The sequence below is a fragment of the Phyllostomus hastatus genome, unplaced genomic scaffold (assembly GCF_019186645.2).
Source record: "Phyllostomus hastatus isolate PE091 unplaced genomic scaffold, TTU_PhHast_1.1 phas_contig_38, whole genome shotgun sequence".
In the NCBI taxonomy this organism is placed as follows: Eukaryota; Metazoa; Chordata; class Mammalia; order Chiroptera; family Phyllostomidae; genus Phyllostomus; species Phyllostomus hastatus.
In genome coordinates, this window is record NW_025333869.1 from 23,637,903 (window position 1) to 23,654,754 (window position 16,852).

At 37.1% G+C, this 16,852-nt stretch overlaps 1 protein-coding gene across 1 annotated transcript in view; it reads left to right on the top strand.

Annotated features, from left to right (window-relative positions):
* CFAP70 (cilia and flagella associated protein 70) overlaps nt 1–16,852 on the top strand; it is a 120,055-nt gene that overhangs the window by 20,773 nt on the left and 82,430 nt on the right. The window contains 7 exon segments of the mRNA XM_045842232.1: nt 276–370; nt 5,606–5,705; nt 11,675–11,809; nt 14,257–14,377; nt 14,380–14,426; nt 14,600–14,680; nt 16,665–16,756. Coding sequence (XP_045698188.1) covers nt 276–370; nt 5,606–5,705; nt 11,675–11,809; nt 14,257–14,377; nt 14,380–14,426; nt 14,600–14,680; nt 16,665–16,756 — 671 coding nt within the window.

The window sequence follows — 16,852 nt, forward strand, 5'->3', positions numbered from 1 at the left end:
ATTCAGGGTTGAGAATCACTGATTGGGGTTCTATGAAACAGTACTGGATAGATGTAAGGATAGTATAAGTAATTTAGCTTATATACTTTATTAATGTATAAGTACCCTAAAATTTAAGATGGTATAGTATTTACAGTGGTGTCATACTTATGGCAATACTATTAGTAGTAATAAAAATATTGTGATCAAATCCATTAAAAGAATGCCCTACAAATTGAGCAGGATGAAACAATAGCACACAGAAAGAACATAAGTCCCTATCTTATATTTTACAGGACAGGGAATTTAGGAACCAATCAGAGACCATAAAGAAAAGGATTATTTGGGACTTGGAGAGCCGTTGCTATCTCGATCCTCCTGCGGTGGTCAGGTAGGAAGAGGAAGGCAATTTGTCTAAAGAACAAAGACTGTAGGTGGGAAGAAATGTCACTTTTGTTAGTTTTATCTATACAGTTAAGGTGATAGGAGACTCTCTTTCAGCACATCTGCTAATAAGAGAGGCATCTAGTGATGGTGAATTAACCAAGGTGGGTTCCTACTTCTCTTTCATGTAAAACAACTGCAGAGCTGGTATGTATGGTGGCTCCTGAGTGTAATGAGGGAAATAGGCTCAGTGTTTCTTTCTCTGACCTTTTTTAACATGTGCCCTTCATTCACAAGCTTGTCTCATGGTCCAAAAGAGCTATTGAAGTTCCAGCCTGCACATTCACGTTCCTGGCAGAAAGTTGGAAGAGGGGAGTACTTATGGATAAAAACAAACACATGCTGGCTGTTTTAGACTGTCTTATAGAATCTTCCTGCAATCTGATAACCTCTGTATCTCATTGGTCACCTTTAGATGCAAAAGAGGCTAGGAAATAGTGTTTTGTTGCTTTTTGCCCAGATTAAATCAGGATTTAGATAGTACAAAAGAACAGGACCCTTGATACCATATAGGTAACTATTAGTCTCTGTCAGTGATTTGGTGATTACGGAAATATGAGAAAAGAGAATTAATATATATATAATCTGAATGAACTAGTGTTTTATTTTCAATTAATAGATTATTTTTTAGAATTACAGAAAGATTGAGCAGGTATTATGGTGAATTTCTGTATACCCCTGGTTCCCCACTTGATTATAGTATATAATATAAAATATACATTGTTGGATTTGACTGGCTAATATTTTGTTAAGACTACATTGTTCCTATTATTACTTCAAACAAACACTTATCTATTTGACTAAAAATAAAAATAAATAAAAATTTTTCACCTTAATTTATTTTGTTCTCTCATCCTTTTCTTTAGCAGATTCAAATTTCTGACCCATATCATTTTTCTTTTCTCTGAACACTTTTATCATTTCTTGTAAGCATGCCTACGGGCCACAAATTCCCTCCACTTATGTTTGAGAAAATCTTTATTTTTCTGTCACCTTGAAGGAAAATCCCACTGGATCCAGTCGAATACTGGTTTGTTTCTTTCAGAACTTTAAATTTTTCTTTTTTTTTTTTTAAGATTTTATTTATTTTTTTTGGGAGGGAAGGAAGGGGGAGAGAGAGAGAGAGAGAGAGAGAGGGAGAAAGAGAGAGGGAGAAACATCAATGTGCGGTTGCTGGGGGTTATGGCCTGCAACCCAGGAATGTACCCTAGCTGGGAATCGAACCTGGGACACTTTGGTTCCCAGCCCGCGCTCAATCCACTGAGCTACGCCAGCCAGGGCTTAAATTTTTCACTCTACTCTCTTCTTCCTTGCAGGTTTTCTAAAAGGAGTCCAATGTAACCCTTATCCTTGTTCCTTTATAGAAGAGGTGTTTTTTTCCCTCCTGGCTTCTTTCAAGATTTTCACTTTCTCTTTGGTTTTCAACAGTTTGAATATGATATACCCAGGTATAGATTTTTTAGTATTGATTGTGCTTGGTGTTCTTTGAGCATCCTGGATCTGTGATTTTGTGTGTCATTACTTTGGTAAAATTCTTAGCCATGACGACTTCAAACAATATCTTTTGCTCCTTTTTCACTTTCTTCTCCTTCTGGTGTACCTGTTACCTACTTTGTAAGTGTCCTACAGTTCTTGCATATTCTGTTATGATTTTTTTTCAGTCTTCCCACTTCCCGTTTCAGTTTGAGAAGTTTTTATTTATATATCTTCAAACTCACTGATTCTTTCCTTAGCTATTTCCAGTCTACTGATGAGCCTATCAAATGAATTCTTCATATTAGTTGCAGTGGGTTTTTTTGTAACTTAAAAAAAAATTATTGTTGTTCAAGTACAATTGTCTCCATTTTCACCCCATCATGGCTCCCTGCCCCACCCATCCCTACCTCCTACCCTCGAACCTACATGCCCTTTCGCTTTCTCAGGGTGTCCTTTCACTTTCACATGCCCTTTTGCTGTGTCCTTTTACCTGTTCCTTGATGGACCTTCCCTTATTATCCCCTATTATCCCTTTCCCCCCTCCTCTGTGGTACTGTCAGTTTGTTCTTTATTTCAATGTTTCTGGTTGTATTTTGCTTGCTTGTTTGTTCTGTTGATTAGGTTCCACTTATAAGTGAGATCCTATGGTATTTGTCTTTCACTGCCTGGCTTATTTCACTTAGCATAATGCTCTCCAGTTCCATCCATGCTGTTATGAAGGGTAGGAGCTCCTTCTTTCTTTCTGCTGTGTAGTATTCCATTGTGCAAATGTACCACAGTTTTTTGATCCACTTGTTTACTGATGGGCACCTAGGTTGCTTCCAGCACTTGGCTATTGTAAGTTGTGTTGCTATGAACATTGGGCTGCATAGGTTCTTCTGAATTGGTGTTTCAGGGTTCTTAGGGTATAATCTGAGCAGTGGAATTGCCAGGTCAAAAAGCATATCCATTTTTAGTTTTCTGAGGAAATTCCATTCTGTTTTCCAAAGTGGCTGCACCAGTCTGCATTCCCACCAACAGTGCACTAGAATTCCCTTTCTCCACATCCTCTCCAACACTTGTTGTTTGTTGATTTGATTATGATGGCCATTCTCACCAGTGTGAAGTGGTGTCTCATTGTGGTTTTAATTTGCATCTCTCTGATGGCTAGTGATGCTGAGCATCCTTTCATATGTCTCTGGGCCCTCTGTATGTCCTTCTTAGAGAAGTGTGTGTTCATGTCCTTTGCCCATTTTTTAACTGGGTTGTTTGTCTTCCTGGAGTGGAGTTGTGTGAGTTCTTTATATATTTTGGAGATCAAACCCTAGTCCAAGGTATCATTTGCAAATGTGTTTTCCCATACAGCTGGTTGTCTTTTCATTTTAATGCTGTTTTCTTTTGCCATGCAGAAGCTTTTTATTTTGATAAAGACCCATTTGTTTATTCTTTCTTTTATGTTCCTTGCTCTAGGGGACATATTGGTGAAAATATTGCTGCATGGAATATCTGAGATTGTCCTGCCTATGTTCTCCCTAGGACTTTTATGGTGTAGTGACTTATGTTTGTCTTTTATCCACCTTGAATTTATTTTTGTGTATGATTTAAGTTGGTGATTGAGTTTAATGTTTTTTGCATGTAGCTGCCCAGATCTCCCAACACCATTTGTTGAAGAGGCTATTTTTACACTATTTTATGCCTCTGCCAGAAAACCACACTGCACTGAAGAAAGAAATGGAAGCATATACTGTGTTCATGGATCGAAAGAATTAACATCATCAAATTGTCCATATTACCGAAAGCAATTTATAGATTCAATGCAATCCCTATTAAGATACCAATGACATATTTCACAGATATAGAACAAACATTTCAAAAATTTATATGGAACTGTAAACAACCCCGAATAGCTGTGGCAATTTTGAGAAAGAAGATTAGGGGGGATCACAATACCTGATATCAAACTATATTACAAGGCCACTATAATCAAAACAGTCTGGTACTGGCATAAGAACAGACACATAGACCAATGGAATAGAATAGAGAAGCCCAGAAATAGACCCAAGTCTCTATGGTAAATTAATATTAGTTGCAGTATTTTTGATTTCTAGCATTTTCTTTTGATTCTTTCTTAGAGTTTCTGTATCTTTGCTTACATTACCCATCTGTTCCTGCATGTTGTCTGCTTTTTCATTAGAGCCCTTGATATATTAATCAATTATTTTAAATTCCCCATCTGATCATTCCAAGATCTGTGTCCTATCTGAGTATAATCCTTATAGTATCTTTCTCTTCGGGCTGAATTTTTGTTGCATTTTAGTGTTTCATACAATTTTTAATTTTATTGTTTTGATGTTCATGAACATGAAAGGTTATTTAATGACAGTACTCTTGATCTTGTAATTTTTTATTGAAAGCTGGACATGATGTACTGAATAATAAGAAATGAGGTAATTAGATTCTTTAGTGTGAGGTTTTATGTTAATCTGGCTAGGAGCTGGGCTGTGTTTAATGTTTGTTCTAGCTGTAGGTGCTAAAGGCCTTCAGTTTCTTTTTTTTGCTTGTTTGCTCTTCTCCTGTTGTCTCTGGGTTTGCATGTGAACTCTTTCTTAGATAGTGTCTGTGTTTTGTCATCTGTCAGTTATAGTCTACTGTTATCATACTGGAATTCTGTTGATTTAGTGGTAAGGTGTTGAGGAGGGGAAGTATCCTATAAGCCTATGATCTCAGTATTTTAATAGGTTTGAGTCCCTGGGTTGTGACCTTCAGAAGTGTTTTATAGCCTTTTTTTCTTCCTGCCCTTATGTGAGGCAGGAAACCTAGATGGGGCTGGAGATGCCTGATTACACTTCTCCTGGGTCAGATAGGGCTCTTGTCGTTTACCTTAAAGAGTAGGCCTTTGTTATGGAGAACGCTCTGGGCATATTCCAAAATGTTTTCTTTTTCCTTGTCTCTGCCTAAGAGGATTTTTATCTTGTCTTCACTGTGAGAATCTGCTGTAGCTCCTTGTTTTAAAATGAAAAAAAGTGTGGGGAACCTTTAAGACTGGTCGCCTAGTTTGTAACTCTTGCTCATCCACACTCAGCCTCCAGCAATATGTCAAAATTACCCTCAAATTGTTTCTACCTGTTACAGACTCCAGTGGCTTCTGCATCCTATAAGCTGACCTCAGCTGTGATTTTCTGTACTTGACCATGTCTCCAAATTTCAGGGTGGCAATTTGCCCTATGACCTTAATTCTTTGATGGATCTTAGAAAAGTTGTTGATTTTCAGTTTGATCAGCTTTTTTCTTATGTGAGGAAAGTAATAAAACAGCTCTTTACTGTCAGTCAACTGGTACTAGATGACCCACTCTATCTGTTTTCACAGTAGAGATAAACATATTTTATACTACCTTTGCATACTGGTCTGATTATTTGTTTAGAAAATATCACTAAAAGTGGAATTTCTGGGTCAAGGATTATTAATATTTTAAGGCTTTTGATTCATATTGCTGAATTGCTCTAAAATGTATAATTTGCCTCTGTAGTATATTAGAATAATGTTCAGAATTTATATACTTATAAATTTATAGATTTGAGAAAGTTTTTAAAAACCCACTTACCTCATACAAATTTATATATGTGTATTCCATTACTTTTTTTTTTAAAAGAAATATTTCCCTATAATCTAAATTATACTAACTCCATTTTTGCATATAATGCTAATGGGCTGATTCTTGATGTGCAGTTTTCAGAAGCGAATTGCAGATTGCCGATTGTGGCCTGTAGAGATCACAAGAGTTCCTCTGGTTACTCAACCCAAAGGGAAATCTGCCAAATTTGATAAGGTAAATTGATTCACTTAAAATATTTATATAAGAAATGATGCTTCTGACTTCCAGCCAAGATGGAGGTATAGGTAGATAGCTTCTCCTCTTTGCACAATAAGGATAACAATCAATCTAAAAACAAAACAAAAAAAACAACAACCAGAAATGCTAGAAAATCAAACTGTATGGAAGTCTGGTGACCAAGGAGTTAAAGAAGAAACATTCATCCAGATGGGTGAGAGGGGCGGAGACCGGCAGCGGGGCCTGAGGGGATGTGCAGCAAGGTAGCTGTACTGTCAGCCAGCCAGCATAATGTGTGGTTCCACATTCACATGCAGGGATAAAAACCGGGAGTGACAACTGGCGAGTGAGCAATCCCAGCCCCAGACCAGACTACACAGCCTGGGGTTAGTACAGGAGAAATAAAGACTCATAACCTGTGCTTGTAAAAACCAATGGGGGTTGTAGCAGCAGAAGAAACTGTTAGTGTTTCAGGAGAGTCAGTTTATAGGGTCAACAGGGTCCTAGAACATACACAAACCCACTCACTTGGGGAATCAGTGCCAGGGAAACAGCTAAAAGGGCACCACTTACAGGAAGTGGGAAAAGTGACTGAAAACAGGTCAAGAGCCGAGCAAGTGGCATTGTTTCCTCTTTGACCCCTCCCTCACATACAGTGCCACAAAGTGAAGCAGGTTGCCCTGCCCTGGTGAATACCTAAGGCTCCGCCTCTTATAACTTAACAGGTGGGAAAACACCATCAGAGAAGCTCTACCTAATACACAGAAACACAGGGAGGCTGCCAAATGGAGAAGACAAAGAAATATGGCCCAAATGAAAGCACAGATCAAAACTCCAGAAAAAGAACAAAGCAACTTGGAGATAGCCAACCTATCAGATGCAGAGTTCAAAACACTGGTGAGCAGGATGCTCATAGAAATGACTGAGTATAGCTGCAAAATAAAGGAAGAAGTGAAGTCTATACAAAATGAAATAAAGAAAAATATACAGGGAACTAACAATGGTGGGAAGGAAGCCATGATTCAAATTAACAGTTTGGAACAAAGGAAGAAATAAACATTCACCCAGAACAGAAAGAAGAAACAGAATTTTAAAAAAAATGAGGAGAGGCTTAGGAACCTCTGGGACAACTTTAAACATTCCAACATCAGAATCATAGGGGTGCCAGAAGGGGAAGAGGAAGAACGAGAATTTGGAAAGCTATTTGAAAAATAATGAAAGAAAACTTCCCTAATTTGGCAAAGGAAATAGACATACAAGTCTAGGAAGCACACAGAGTCCCAAGCAAGTTGGACCCAAAGAGGGCCACACCAAAACATATCATAATTAAAATGTCAGAGATGAAATATAAAGAGGGAATCTTAAAAGCAGCAAGAGAAAAGCAGAGAGTCACCTACAAAGAAGTTTCCATAAGACTCTCAGCTGATTTCTCAAAAGAAATGATACAGGGAACAAGTATTCAAAGTGATGAGAAGCAAGGACTTACAATCAAGATGTCTCTACCCAGCAAAGCTATCATTTAGAATGGAAGGGCAAATAAAGTGCTTCCCAGACAAGGTCAAGTTAAAAGAGTTCATCATCACCAAGCCCTTATTATATGAAATGTTAAAGGGACTTATCTAAGAAAGAGATCAAAACTATGAACAGTAAAATGTTGACAGACTCACAACTGTCAGCTACTGAACCTAAAAAAAACCAAACAAACACAAAACCTAAGCATATAACTAGAACAGGAATGGAATCATAGAAATTGAGATCACATGGAGGGTTATCAGCAGAGAAGGGGAAGGGGAAGAACAGAGAAAAAGGTATAGGGAATAAGGAACATAATTGGTAGGTACAAAATAGACAGGGGGAAGTTAGGGATAGTGTAGGAAATGGAGACATCAAAGAACCTATAGGTATGACCCATGGACACAAACTAAGGCAGGGGGACTACTGAAGGGAATGGGGGTACAGGATGGAAGGGGGCAAAGGGGAAAAATGGGACAACTATAATAGCATAATCAATAAAATATATGTTTTTAAAAAGAAATGCTGCTTCTAATTCTAATACCAATGGAAAATATGAACTGATGTGGCTGCTCCCTAGCATGACCAACTGCTCCTGATTTGTTGAATAGTTTCCTGGTTTTAGTGCTGAAAGTCTCCAGGAAACTCCACTGTCCCTGGCAAATCAGAATGACTGCTCACCCTAGCTCCCTACTGTTCACTAAAAATAACTTAGCCTTTATTCCTAGACATCCTATTTCTCTGTAGCCCATCAGTACAGTTTTACCACAGGTAAAATCATACAAAATAGCTATTTTTATAGGTCAAAAGTAGTTAAATATTGGCAATATGGTTCAATGCAATGCGTCTTTTATCATTTCTTTTAGACTTTGGACTTACAATGTTTTAGCCTGCTAATTAGTGGAGTAATAGGATTCATAGGTGTACTACTGTTCTGAAAAGATAGAACTTTGACGAGCCTAGCATAGGTTCGTTACTGTTTTGCTTGTGCATATCTGGTCTTTTATGTTTGTTCATAAACTCCCTGTAGATAGGGATCCTATTGTAGACTGCTTTGTATCCTCCACAGTACCTAGCATGATTCATTGCATATAGCAGATACTTAACAATTAGTACCTAAAATTAAGTACCTAAACTGTTTTATTGATTTTTTAAAAAAATATTAATTTCTTTTAAATGAGAGGGGAATGGAGTGGGGGAGTAAGAGAGGGACAGAAACGTGGATCAGTTGTCTCTTGCATATCCCCAACTGGGGACTTGGCTGCAACCCGGGCATGTGTCCCCACCAGGAATCAAACTGGTGGCCTTTTAGTTTTGCGGGACGATGCCCAACCCAATGAGCCACACCAATCAGGGCTATTTTATTCATTTTTAAAATGGGCTTTTTGGGAGAATAAAATTACTGCTACCGTGTTACCACTTCTCCCTTTGTAATATGTAATATGTATTGGCTAAGTTTCCTTAGGTTTCTAAACAACATAATATTATTGTACGTACATAGGACTTTAATTTCTAATTTTTTTTAAAACAAGCTGTTGGGTTTTTAAAAAGATTTTATTTATTTATTTTTAGAGAGAGGGGAAGGGAGGGAGAAAGAGAGGGAGAGAAACATCAATGTGTGGTTGCATTTCATGTGCCCCCAACTGGGGACCTGGCCTGCAACCCAGGCATGTGCCCTGGCTGGGAATTGAACCTGTGACCCTTTGGTTCACAGGCCAGTGCTCAATCCACTGAGCCACACCAGCCAGGGCTAATTTCTAGTTATTTTAATAGTTTATATCAAAAAGATTACTTTTAACCTGTAAGAATTCAATGTGTGTTCTTTCACTTTTTTCCTTATAAAAGTTTTTATGGCAAACCATACAGCCATTAAAAATGATGTTAACCCATATTTATTGACATGTTCATCTTTTAAAAAGTATTTTATTGATTTATTTTCAGAGAAGGGGAGGGAAGGGAGAAAGAGAGGGAGAGAAACATTGACGTGTGAGGGAAATATCAGTTGGTTGCCTCTCACATGCCCCCCAACCAGAGAACTGGCTGGCAACCTAGGTATGTACCCTGACTGGGGATTGAACTGGTGACCTTTTGGTTTGCTTGATGACACCCAGCTCACTGAGCCACACCAGTGAGGGGATGTTCTTCATTTTACAGATGGTAAATACATCCATGATGGCAGACATCCTCCATCCCCCACAGATTGTACTGATCAATCAAGGCACTCTTTCCTTGTGAACCTAAAATACAGACCCTCTCTCAATGCAGTACTCTAACATACCTCCACCAATTGATAAGAATGTAGTCATTAGTTAAAGGCTATTTGTCCTGTACAGTTGGTTCCCTTTTCATTTTGCTGATGTTTCTTTACTGTGCAGAAGCTTTTTCTTTTGATGAGATCCCATTTGTTTATTCTTTCCTTTATGTCCCTTGCTGTAGGGGACATATTGGTGAAAATATTGCTGCATGGAATATCTGAGATTTTCCTGCCTATGTTCTCCTCTAGGACTTTTATGGTGTAGTGACTTATGTTTGTCTTTTATCCACCTTGAATTTATTTTTATGTATGGTATAAGTTGGTGATCGAGTTTAATTTTTTTGCATGTAGCTGTCCAGATGTCCCAGCACCATTTATTGAAGAGGCTATTTTTACTCCATTTTATGCTTCTTCTCTCTTTGTGGAATATTAATTGACCATAGAGACTTGGGAAAATATATTTGCCAATGATACCTTGGACTAGGGTTTGATCTCCAAAATATATAAAGAACTCACACAACTCCACTCCAGGAAGACAAACAACCCAGTTAAAAAATGGGCAAAGGACATGAACACACACTTCTCTAAGAAGGACATACAGAGGGCCCAGAGACATATGAAAGGATGCTCAGCATCACTAGCCATCAGAGAGATGCAAATTAAAACCACAATGAGACACCACTTCACACTGGTGAGAATGGCCATCATAATCAAATCAACAAACAGCAAGTGTTGGAGAGGATGTGGAGAAAGGGAATTCTAGTGCACTGTTGGTGGGAATGCAGACTGGTGCAGCCACTTTGGAAAACAGAATGGAATTTCCTCAGAAAACTAAAAATGGATATGCTTTTTGACCTGGCAATTCCACTGCTCAGATTATACCCTAAGAACCCTGAAACACCAATTCAGAAGAACCTATGCAGCCCAATGTTCATAGCAACACAACTTACAATAGCCAAGTGCTGGAAGCAACCTAGGTGCCCATCAGTAAACAAGTGGATCAAAAAACTGTGGTACATTTGCACAATGGAATACTACACAGCAGAAAGAAAGAAGGAGCTCCTACCCTTCATAACAGCATGGATGGAACTGGAGAGCATTATGCTAAGTGAAATAAGCCAGGCAGTGAAAGACAAATACCATAGGATCTCACAAATAAATGGAACCTAATCAACAGAACAAACAAGCAAGCAAAATACAACCAGAAACATTGAAATAAAGAACAAACTGACAGTACCACAGAGGAGGGGGGAAAGGGATAATAGGGGATAATAAGGGAAGGTCCATCAAGGAACAGGTAAAAGGACACAGCAAAAGGGCATGTGAAAGTGAAAGGACACCCTGAGAAAGCGAAAGGGCATGTAGGTTCGAGGGTGGGAGGGGGGATGGGTGGGGTAGGGGACTGTGGAGGGGTGAAAATGGAGACAATTGTACTTGAACAACAATAAAAACAAGCAAGCAAATATAACCAGGGACACTGAAATAAAGAGGAAACTGAGAGTAACCAGAGAGAAGGGGGATGGGATAATGGGGGGAAGTAGGGGAAGGATCATCAAGGAACATGTATAAAGGAATAAAGGGCACATGGACAAAGCCAAAGGGGATAGGATCAAGGGTGGTAGGTGGGAGGGGGATGGGGCGGCAAGTAGTGGTAGGGGGGAAATGGAGATAAGTCTACTTGAACAACAATAAAATACTTTAAAAATAAAGTTTCTAAGATCTACGAGGCAGAAAAATAAATAAAGCCTATTTGTCAACACTGGTCCAGATGATTTGTAAGACTTTTTTTTCATTCATATAAATCTATGAACTAAAGCTAAAAGCTATACTTTCTGAGTTTTAAAAAAATTTTGTTGTTATTATTGTTGTTTTTTATAGTTTACTTTTTCTTAAGAATCAGCATTGTGAAACTGACTTTTTATTGAATTATCAATGTATTTGAGTGTGTGTTGATCCAACTACTGCCATTACTATTCTTTAACACTGTTTACATGCATTATCTCTGTGATCATATTATTATTAAAGCCATTTTGAAAATAAAGAAATGAATACCCAAAATGTCTGTTACTGGCCCAAAGTCAAGTAGTTAAGTAACATAGCTAGTTTCTAAAGCCAGGTCTTTGAATTGCTGAGTTAGAGCTCCATACCTTATACTACATTGCTCTGTAACACTAATAGGTCTCTGGTTTTATTCCTTTAGACAGATGATGAAAGTCCGCTTTCATTTCATGGTGTGGCTTATGTTAATATGGTCCCATTGCTGTATCCAGGTGTGAAGAGAATTCGGGGAGCTTTTCATGTTTACCCTTACCTCGATAATGCAGTGTATGAAAAGGTAAGAAAAGCTGTATAGAAGATATCTATACACTATACAAATTTATCCTTTAGTATGGATTCATTTGCATCTTTAGCACATACATCTTTGCAATGGATATTGGAATCAATTGGTATACTGGGATATTAAATATAGAGCCTTGCTGTCATTCTGCCATTGAACCTCAAAAAATTTGGGCCAAATATTTCAACAATAATACTATGTGTGTATAGACTAAACTCCCCAATGAAAAGGACATAGATTATGAGACTGGATTTTAAAATATCAAGGTTCAGTGATGTGCTGTCCACAACAAAGGTACCTTAGATTTAGACATACATAAGTTGAAGTAAAAGAATGGAAAAGAGACCTGGCTAGGTAGCTCAGATGGTTAGAGCATTGTCCTGATACACCTAGTTTGTGGGTTCAATTTCCAGTAACGACACATACAAGAAGCAACCAATGAATGCATAAATAATTGTGGTAACAAATTCTCTCTCTCTCTCTCTTCCCCCTTCCTTCCCTCCTTTCCTCTCTCTTTCTAAAAAAATCACTAAAAAGTATAAAAATAAGATGCCTTATTAAAAAAAGAATGGGAAAGACGTACTATGCAGGTAGCAAATATAACAGAGGTGAGTGACAATATTTATCTCAGACAAGAGACTTCAAGGCAAGAAACAAAGACATAGGGTGTCATGTCATAATGATCAAAGGGTCAATTAATCAGAAAGGCATAATTTATAAATTATATATTATGTAAAGTAAGTATAGAAATTATAAATGTATACATACCTAACAATAGAACATCATAACACATGAAGCAAACCCAAAAGAATTTAAAAGAGAAATAGGCAATTTAACAGTAGCATTTAGAAATGTCCATATTGTACTGTTAATATTTAATAGAACAACTAGATAGAAAATCTACATTAAATATAAACTTAACATGCAACCCAGCAAATTATTCCTGGGAACCTACTCCAGAGAACTGAAAACCAGCATTTATACAGATCCATGCATGTGAATATTTATAATGGCATTATTCACACTAGCCCAAAACTTACCACAGTTCAACTGGTAAATTGGTAAACAAAATTTGGTATATCTATACAAGTGAATACTATTTAACAGTGAATAGGAATGGACTACAAATAATGTAATATGCCAAAACCATTGAATTTCAAGTGAATTATATGGAATGTGAATTCTATCTCAATAAAGCTGTCTCAAAAAAGTAATAGGCTACTGATACATTCTAAAACATGGATGAACTTCAAAAACTTTATGTAAAGTGAAAGAAAGAAGACAAAAATGACTATATATTGTACAATACCACTTACATGAAATATTCCAATTTCCCAGAGATGTTAAAATTTGAAAAAATTTGCATTTTAGAATCTATGAAATACTGTAATTGTAGGCTTGGGAATGATGTTTAGTATATACAATTTTTCTTTAATATTGTCAAATTGTCTTAGCAGCTATATTGAGGTATAAATGACATATAATAATAACTGACATGTATTTAAAGTACATGATTTAAACCTTTTGACATAGGTATATATCTATGAAACTATCACCTCAATCAAGATCATGAAAACATCCATTACTCCTCATAGTTTCTTCATGACTTTTCTGTTATCCTTCTTTCCTACTTCTGTTTACTCCCCCCCTTTTTGGGGGGGTGGCTTCTTTCATTCAACATAAATGATATTTAGATTCATCCATGTTGTTCAATTTAAAAATTGCTGTAAGATTCTTTTCCAGCCATTGCAGTTTGAATTTTCCCATGCAAAGTTTTTATTTTGAACTTTAAACTTGCCCTATTCTTCTACTTATAATTGATAGGCCAGTGGTAGTTAGACAAATATTTCTTGTACAGAAATACATTCTACCACTTAATTTGAAATTATACCCTCCCTTTCCCTCTGTCTAAAAATAAAGGAATAAAATATTTAAAAAAAAATCCCTGGCTGGTGTGGCTCAGTGGATTGAGTGCCAGCTTGCAAACCAAAGGGTCATGGGTTTGATTCCCAGTCAGGGCACATGCCTGTGTTGTGGGCCAGGTCCCCGGGGCGGGACACATGAGAGGCAGCCACACATTGATGTTTCTCTCCCTCTCTCTCTCTCTCCCTTCCCTTCTGTCTAAAAATTAGTAAATAAAATATGTGTCAAAGACTAAAAGCTGTCTGATAGCAAGTTAATGAGATACACAATCGACCTGGGTTGAAAAGTCTCCTCTTAAGAATTGAATAATGAGATAGGCAGCTAACTTTTTGTGATGGTTTCACCTGTTAAAGCATGGCAATGCAATGGAATTTATTATTTTCCCTAATTCTCTTTGTTTCTACGATGCTGAAATTATCTGGAAAACTAAATGATGTTAAAGAATAATGTGGGCTTTTTTTATTTGCCTGTAATTCATTGCATCTTTTCTGCTTTTGTTTTTCTGTTTTTGTTTTTTTCAGACCAAGAGTTTATGTAGCTTGTTCCGGGATACTGGGCATCATTTGATTCAGAATAACAAAATAGGAGGAATCAATTCTCCGTTGTCCAAGCCAGTTGTTTCTAAGAGTCTGAAAGAAGATAAAGTAGTAAGAAAAGGATATGGAAGGGAAGGCCTAGGCCTGGGGATGTGGTAGGTTGTTGAGAAGGTGATGGTTTTGCTGATTTTGTTATACTCCAGAGGCTTACACTAATTTCTCATTTGGCAAATTGCCTCAGTTTAGTTTGCATTCTGATGCAGTTTAATGACCATTGTTCCTGCCATTTTAAGAATTCAATTTTTAAGGTGTGTTCATTTTCTTTCAGCAAGCATCTAGTATAAAATCTCAGAACTCAGATACTCCTTTGGAAACTGAACCCCCTCTAAACCACAATCCAGAAGGACAGGTAACTATGCGTAAAGAGGTGGAAATTAAATTTAAATTCATCAGTACTGTACTGAGCAAGGTAGTATGCTATAGTGGAAAATGCTCAGGAAAATATTCATTGAGTTACCATCCTATACTTACCAAGACTGGTTTGTGATGTTGGGTAAATTTCTTTGTCTTGCTGAGACTTGCTTAAATGTGTGGGTATCAGATTAACTTTAATGTCCTTTCCAGCATAAAAATGTATGTCTTTTCTTAAATAAAAAAGTAATAAAGAAAAATTTTAAATGAAAAACAATGGAGTATGTAAATATATAAAGTGTGTAAGTATTCTCAATAAGAATGACTAGAGGAAATAATTTTCCACAGTTTTGAATTTTTCATTTGGCATTTGTAAGAAAAAAACCCCAAGCAATCATTTTGAAAAATAAAGTTCTGATGTAGTTTTGATATTTAGGAAAATTATAAAAGTATATATATTTCTACACAATGAACATTTGCTTCTAAGCAACTATAACTAAATCCTTGAATTACCAATGATGGGGTGAATATTAAATAGTTCTGGTAAATTTTGAATATAGTGCTGTATTTAAGAGACTAAACTTTTCAGTGTGATTAATGACCATTTTATAATCTTTATTGCATTTCTTTCTCTATGGGTAACATATAATTCAAAAGATGGCATAACTAGAAAAAGTAAAAATTTATGTCTTTAATTACTTCTACTATATTGAGCCCTGTGGGGGTTAGAGATGTATCAGCTATAGCTTTTATTCATTCACTCTCAGGACACTCAACAGTCTGGTGGGTGAAATAGACTAGTATATAACCATGGTACAGAATTTTGATGAATGCTATGGTAGAGATACACATAAAAGTGTTATGTGGGCTCTGAGGAGACAGATTAATAGGTAATAGGATGGGGCAGTCTCAGAAGTCTTCATGGAAGAGGTGGCATCCAAGCTAAGTAGTGAAAGATGTGAAGAGAACCCTTTGCTAGATGAAGATGGAGGAAGAGGCATTTCAGGGACAGGGAACAGCTGGAGTCAAGACACAAAGAAGGTAGCAGAATTGGTATACATCAGTTAACTCAGTGCATGGTATGGAGAAATGAAAAAAAAGGAGAGATTCTAAGAGGTGAGAAAGAAGAGATTGAGTTGGGTTATAGAAAGACTTTGAAAGACTTGCTGAAAAGTTTGGGCTTAATTCTGTAGATGAGAAAGGACTCTTGAACCTCATCTTAGAGGCTCACATTAAGGTTTTTAACTTATGTGGAAACAAGACCTCATGTGTGTTTCAGGGCAGAACTCTTGGAAGGCTGTTGAAAAGGGAGATAGAAGTTGGGATAGGGGCCTTAGATGTGAGTTTATAGGTTTTTCTTATAGTGCAGATGAGTGTTCATAACAGTTTGAGTTAAGGGAGGGATTTTAAAGAAAGTGAGAAGCCTGCAGAAGCAAGGTGGAACTGGGAAACTTTCAGGTGTTGAGGAAGAAAAGTTAAAGATAACTCAGGTTTCAAGCCTTACTTTTTGGAAGGGTGACAACATCATTAAAAAAGTCAAAAGAGAGGATAATATACAGCAAATGATATGTTCAATTTTGGACATGTTATTTTTAGGATGCTAGCAAAAGTCTGAGTCGAGATGTCCATCGGGTCGCAGTTGGTAGGTGGTACTGAAGAGGTTGTGAGTGAGAATGTCAGAAAGTTATGAGGAAAATACTTCTGCCGGACTCATGAGAGAGGTTTAGTGGAAGAAAGAATGGCATTCACTTACAACAATTCCAAGAAAGGTACTGAACAAGTTAAACAGGGCTTCAGCTGTGGTAGACATTTCCAAGAATAAAACGCAAGAAGTAACCAGTGTTATTGTTTTTCTGTCCAGTTAAGATTACGCCGTATAAGTTCCCTTACTTGTTATATTGACGACATTATCTTATGTTACTAAAATTTTTCATAAACATGTTTTCCTGAATAGAATAAATTAGAAAAAAATGTCTTTACAGCAATACGTAGAAGCAGGGACATACATCGTGTTGGAGATTCAGCTGGACAAAGCCTTGGTTCCAAAGCGAATGCCAGAGGAGCTAGCCAGACGGTGTGTAGCAATGGTTGTCATTCTTGTTTGCAAAAACAATTTAAGTATAAATAAAAGAAAGTCAGTTTGTGCCCATAAATGTAATTTCCCTTGGGA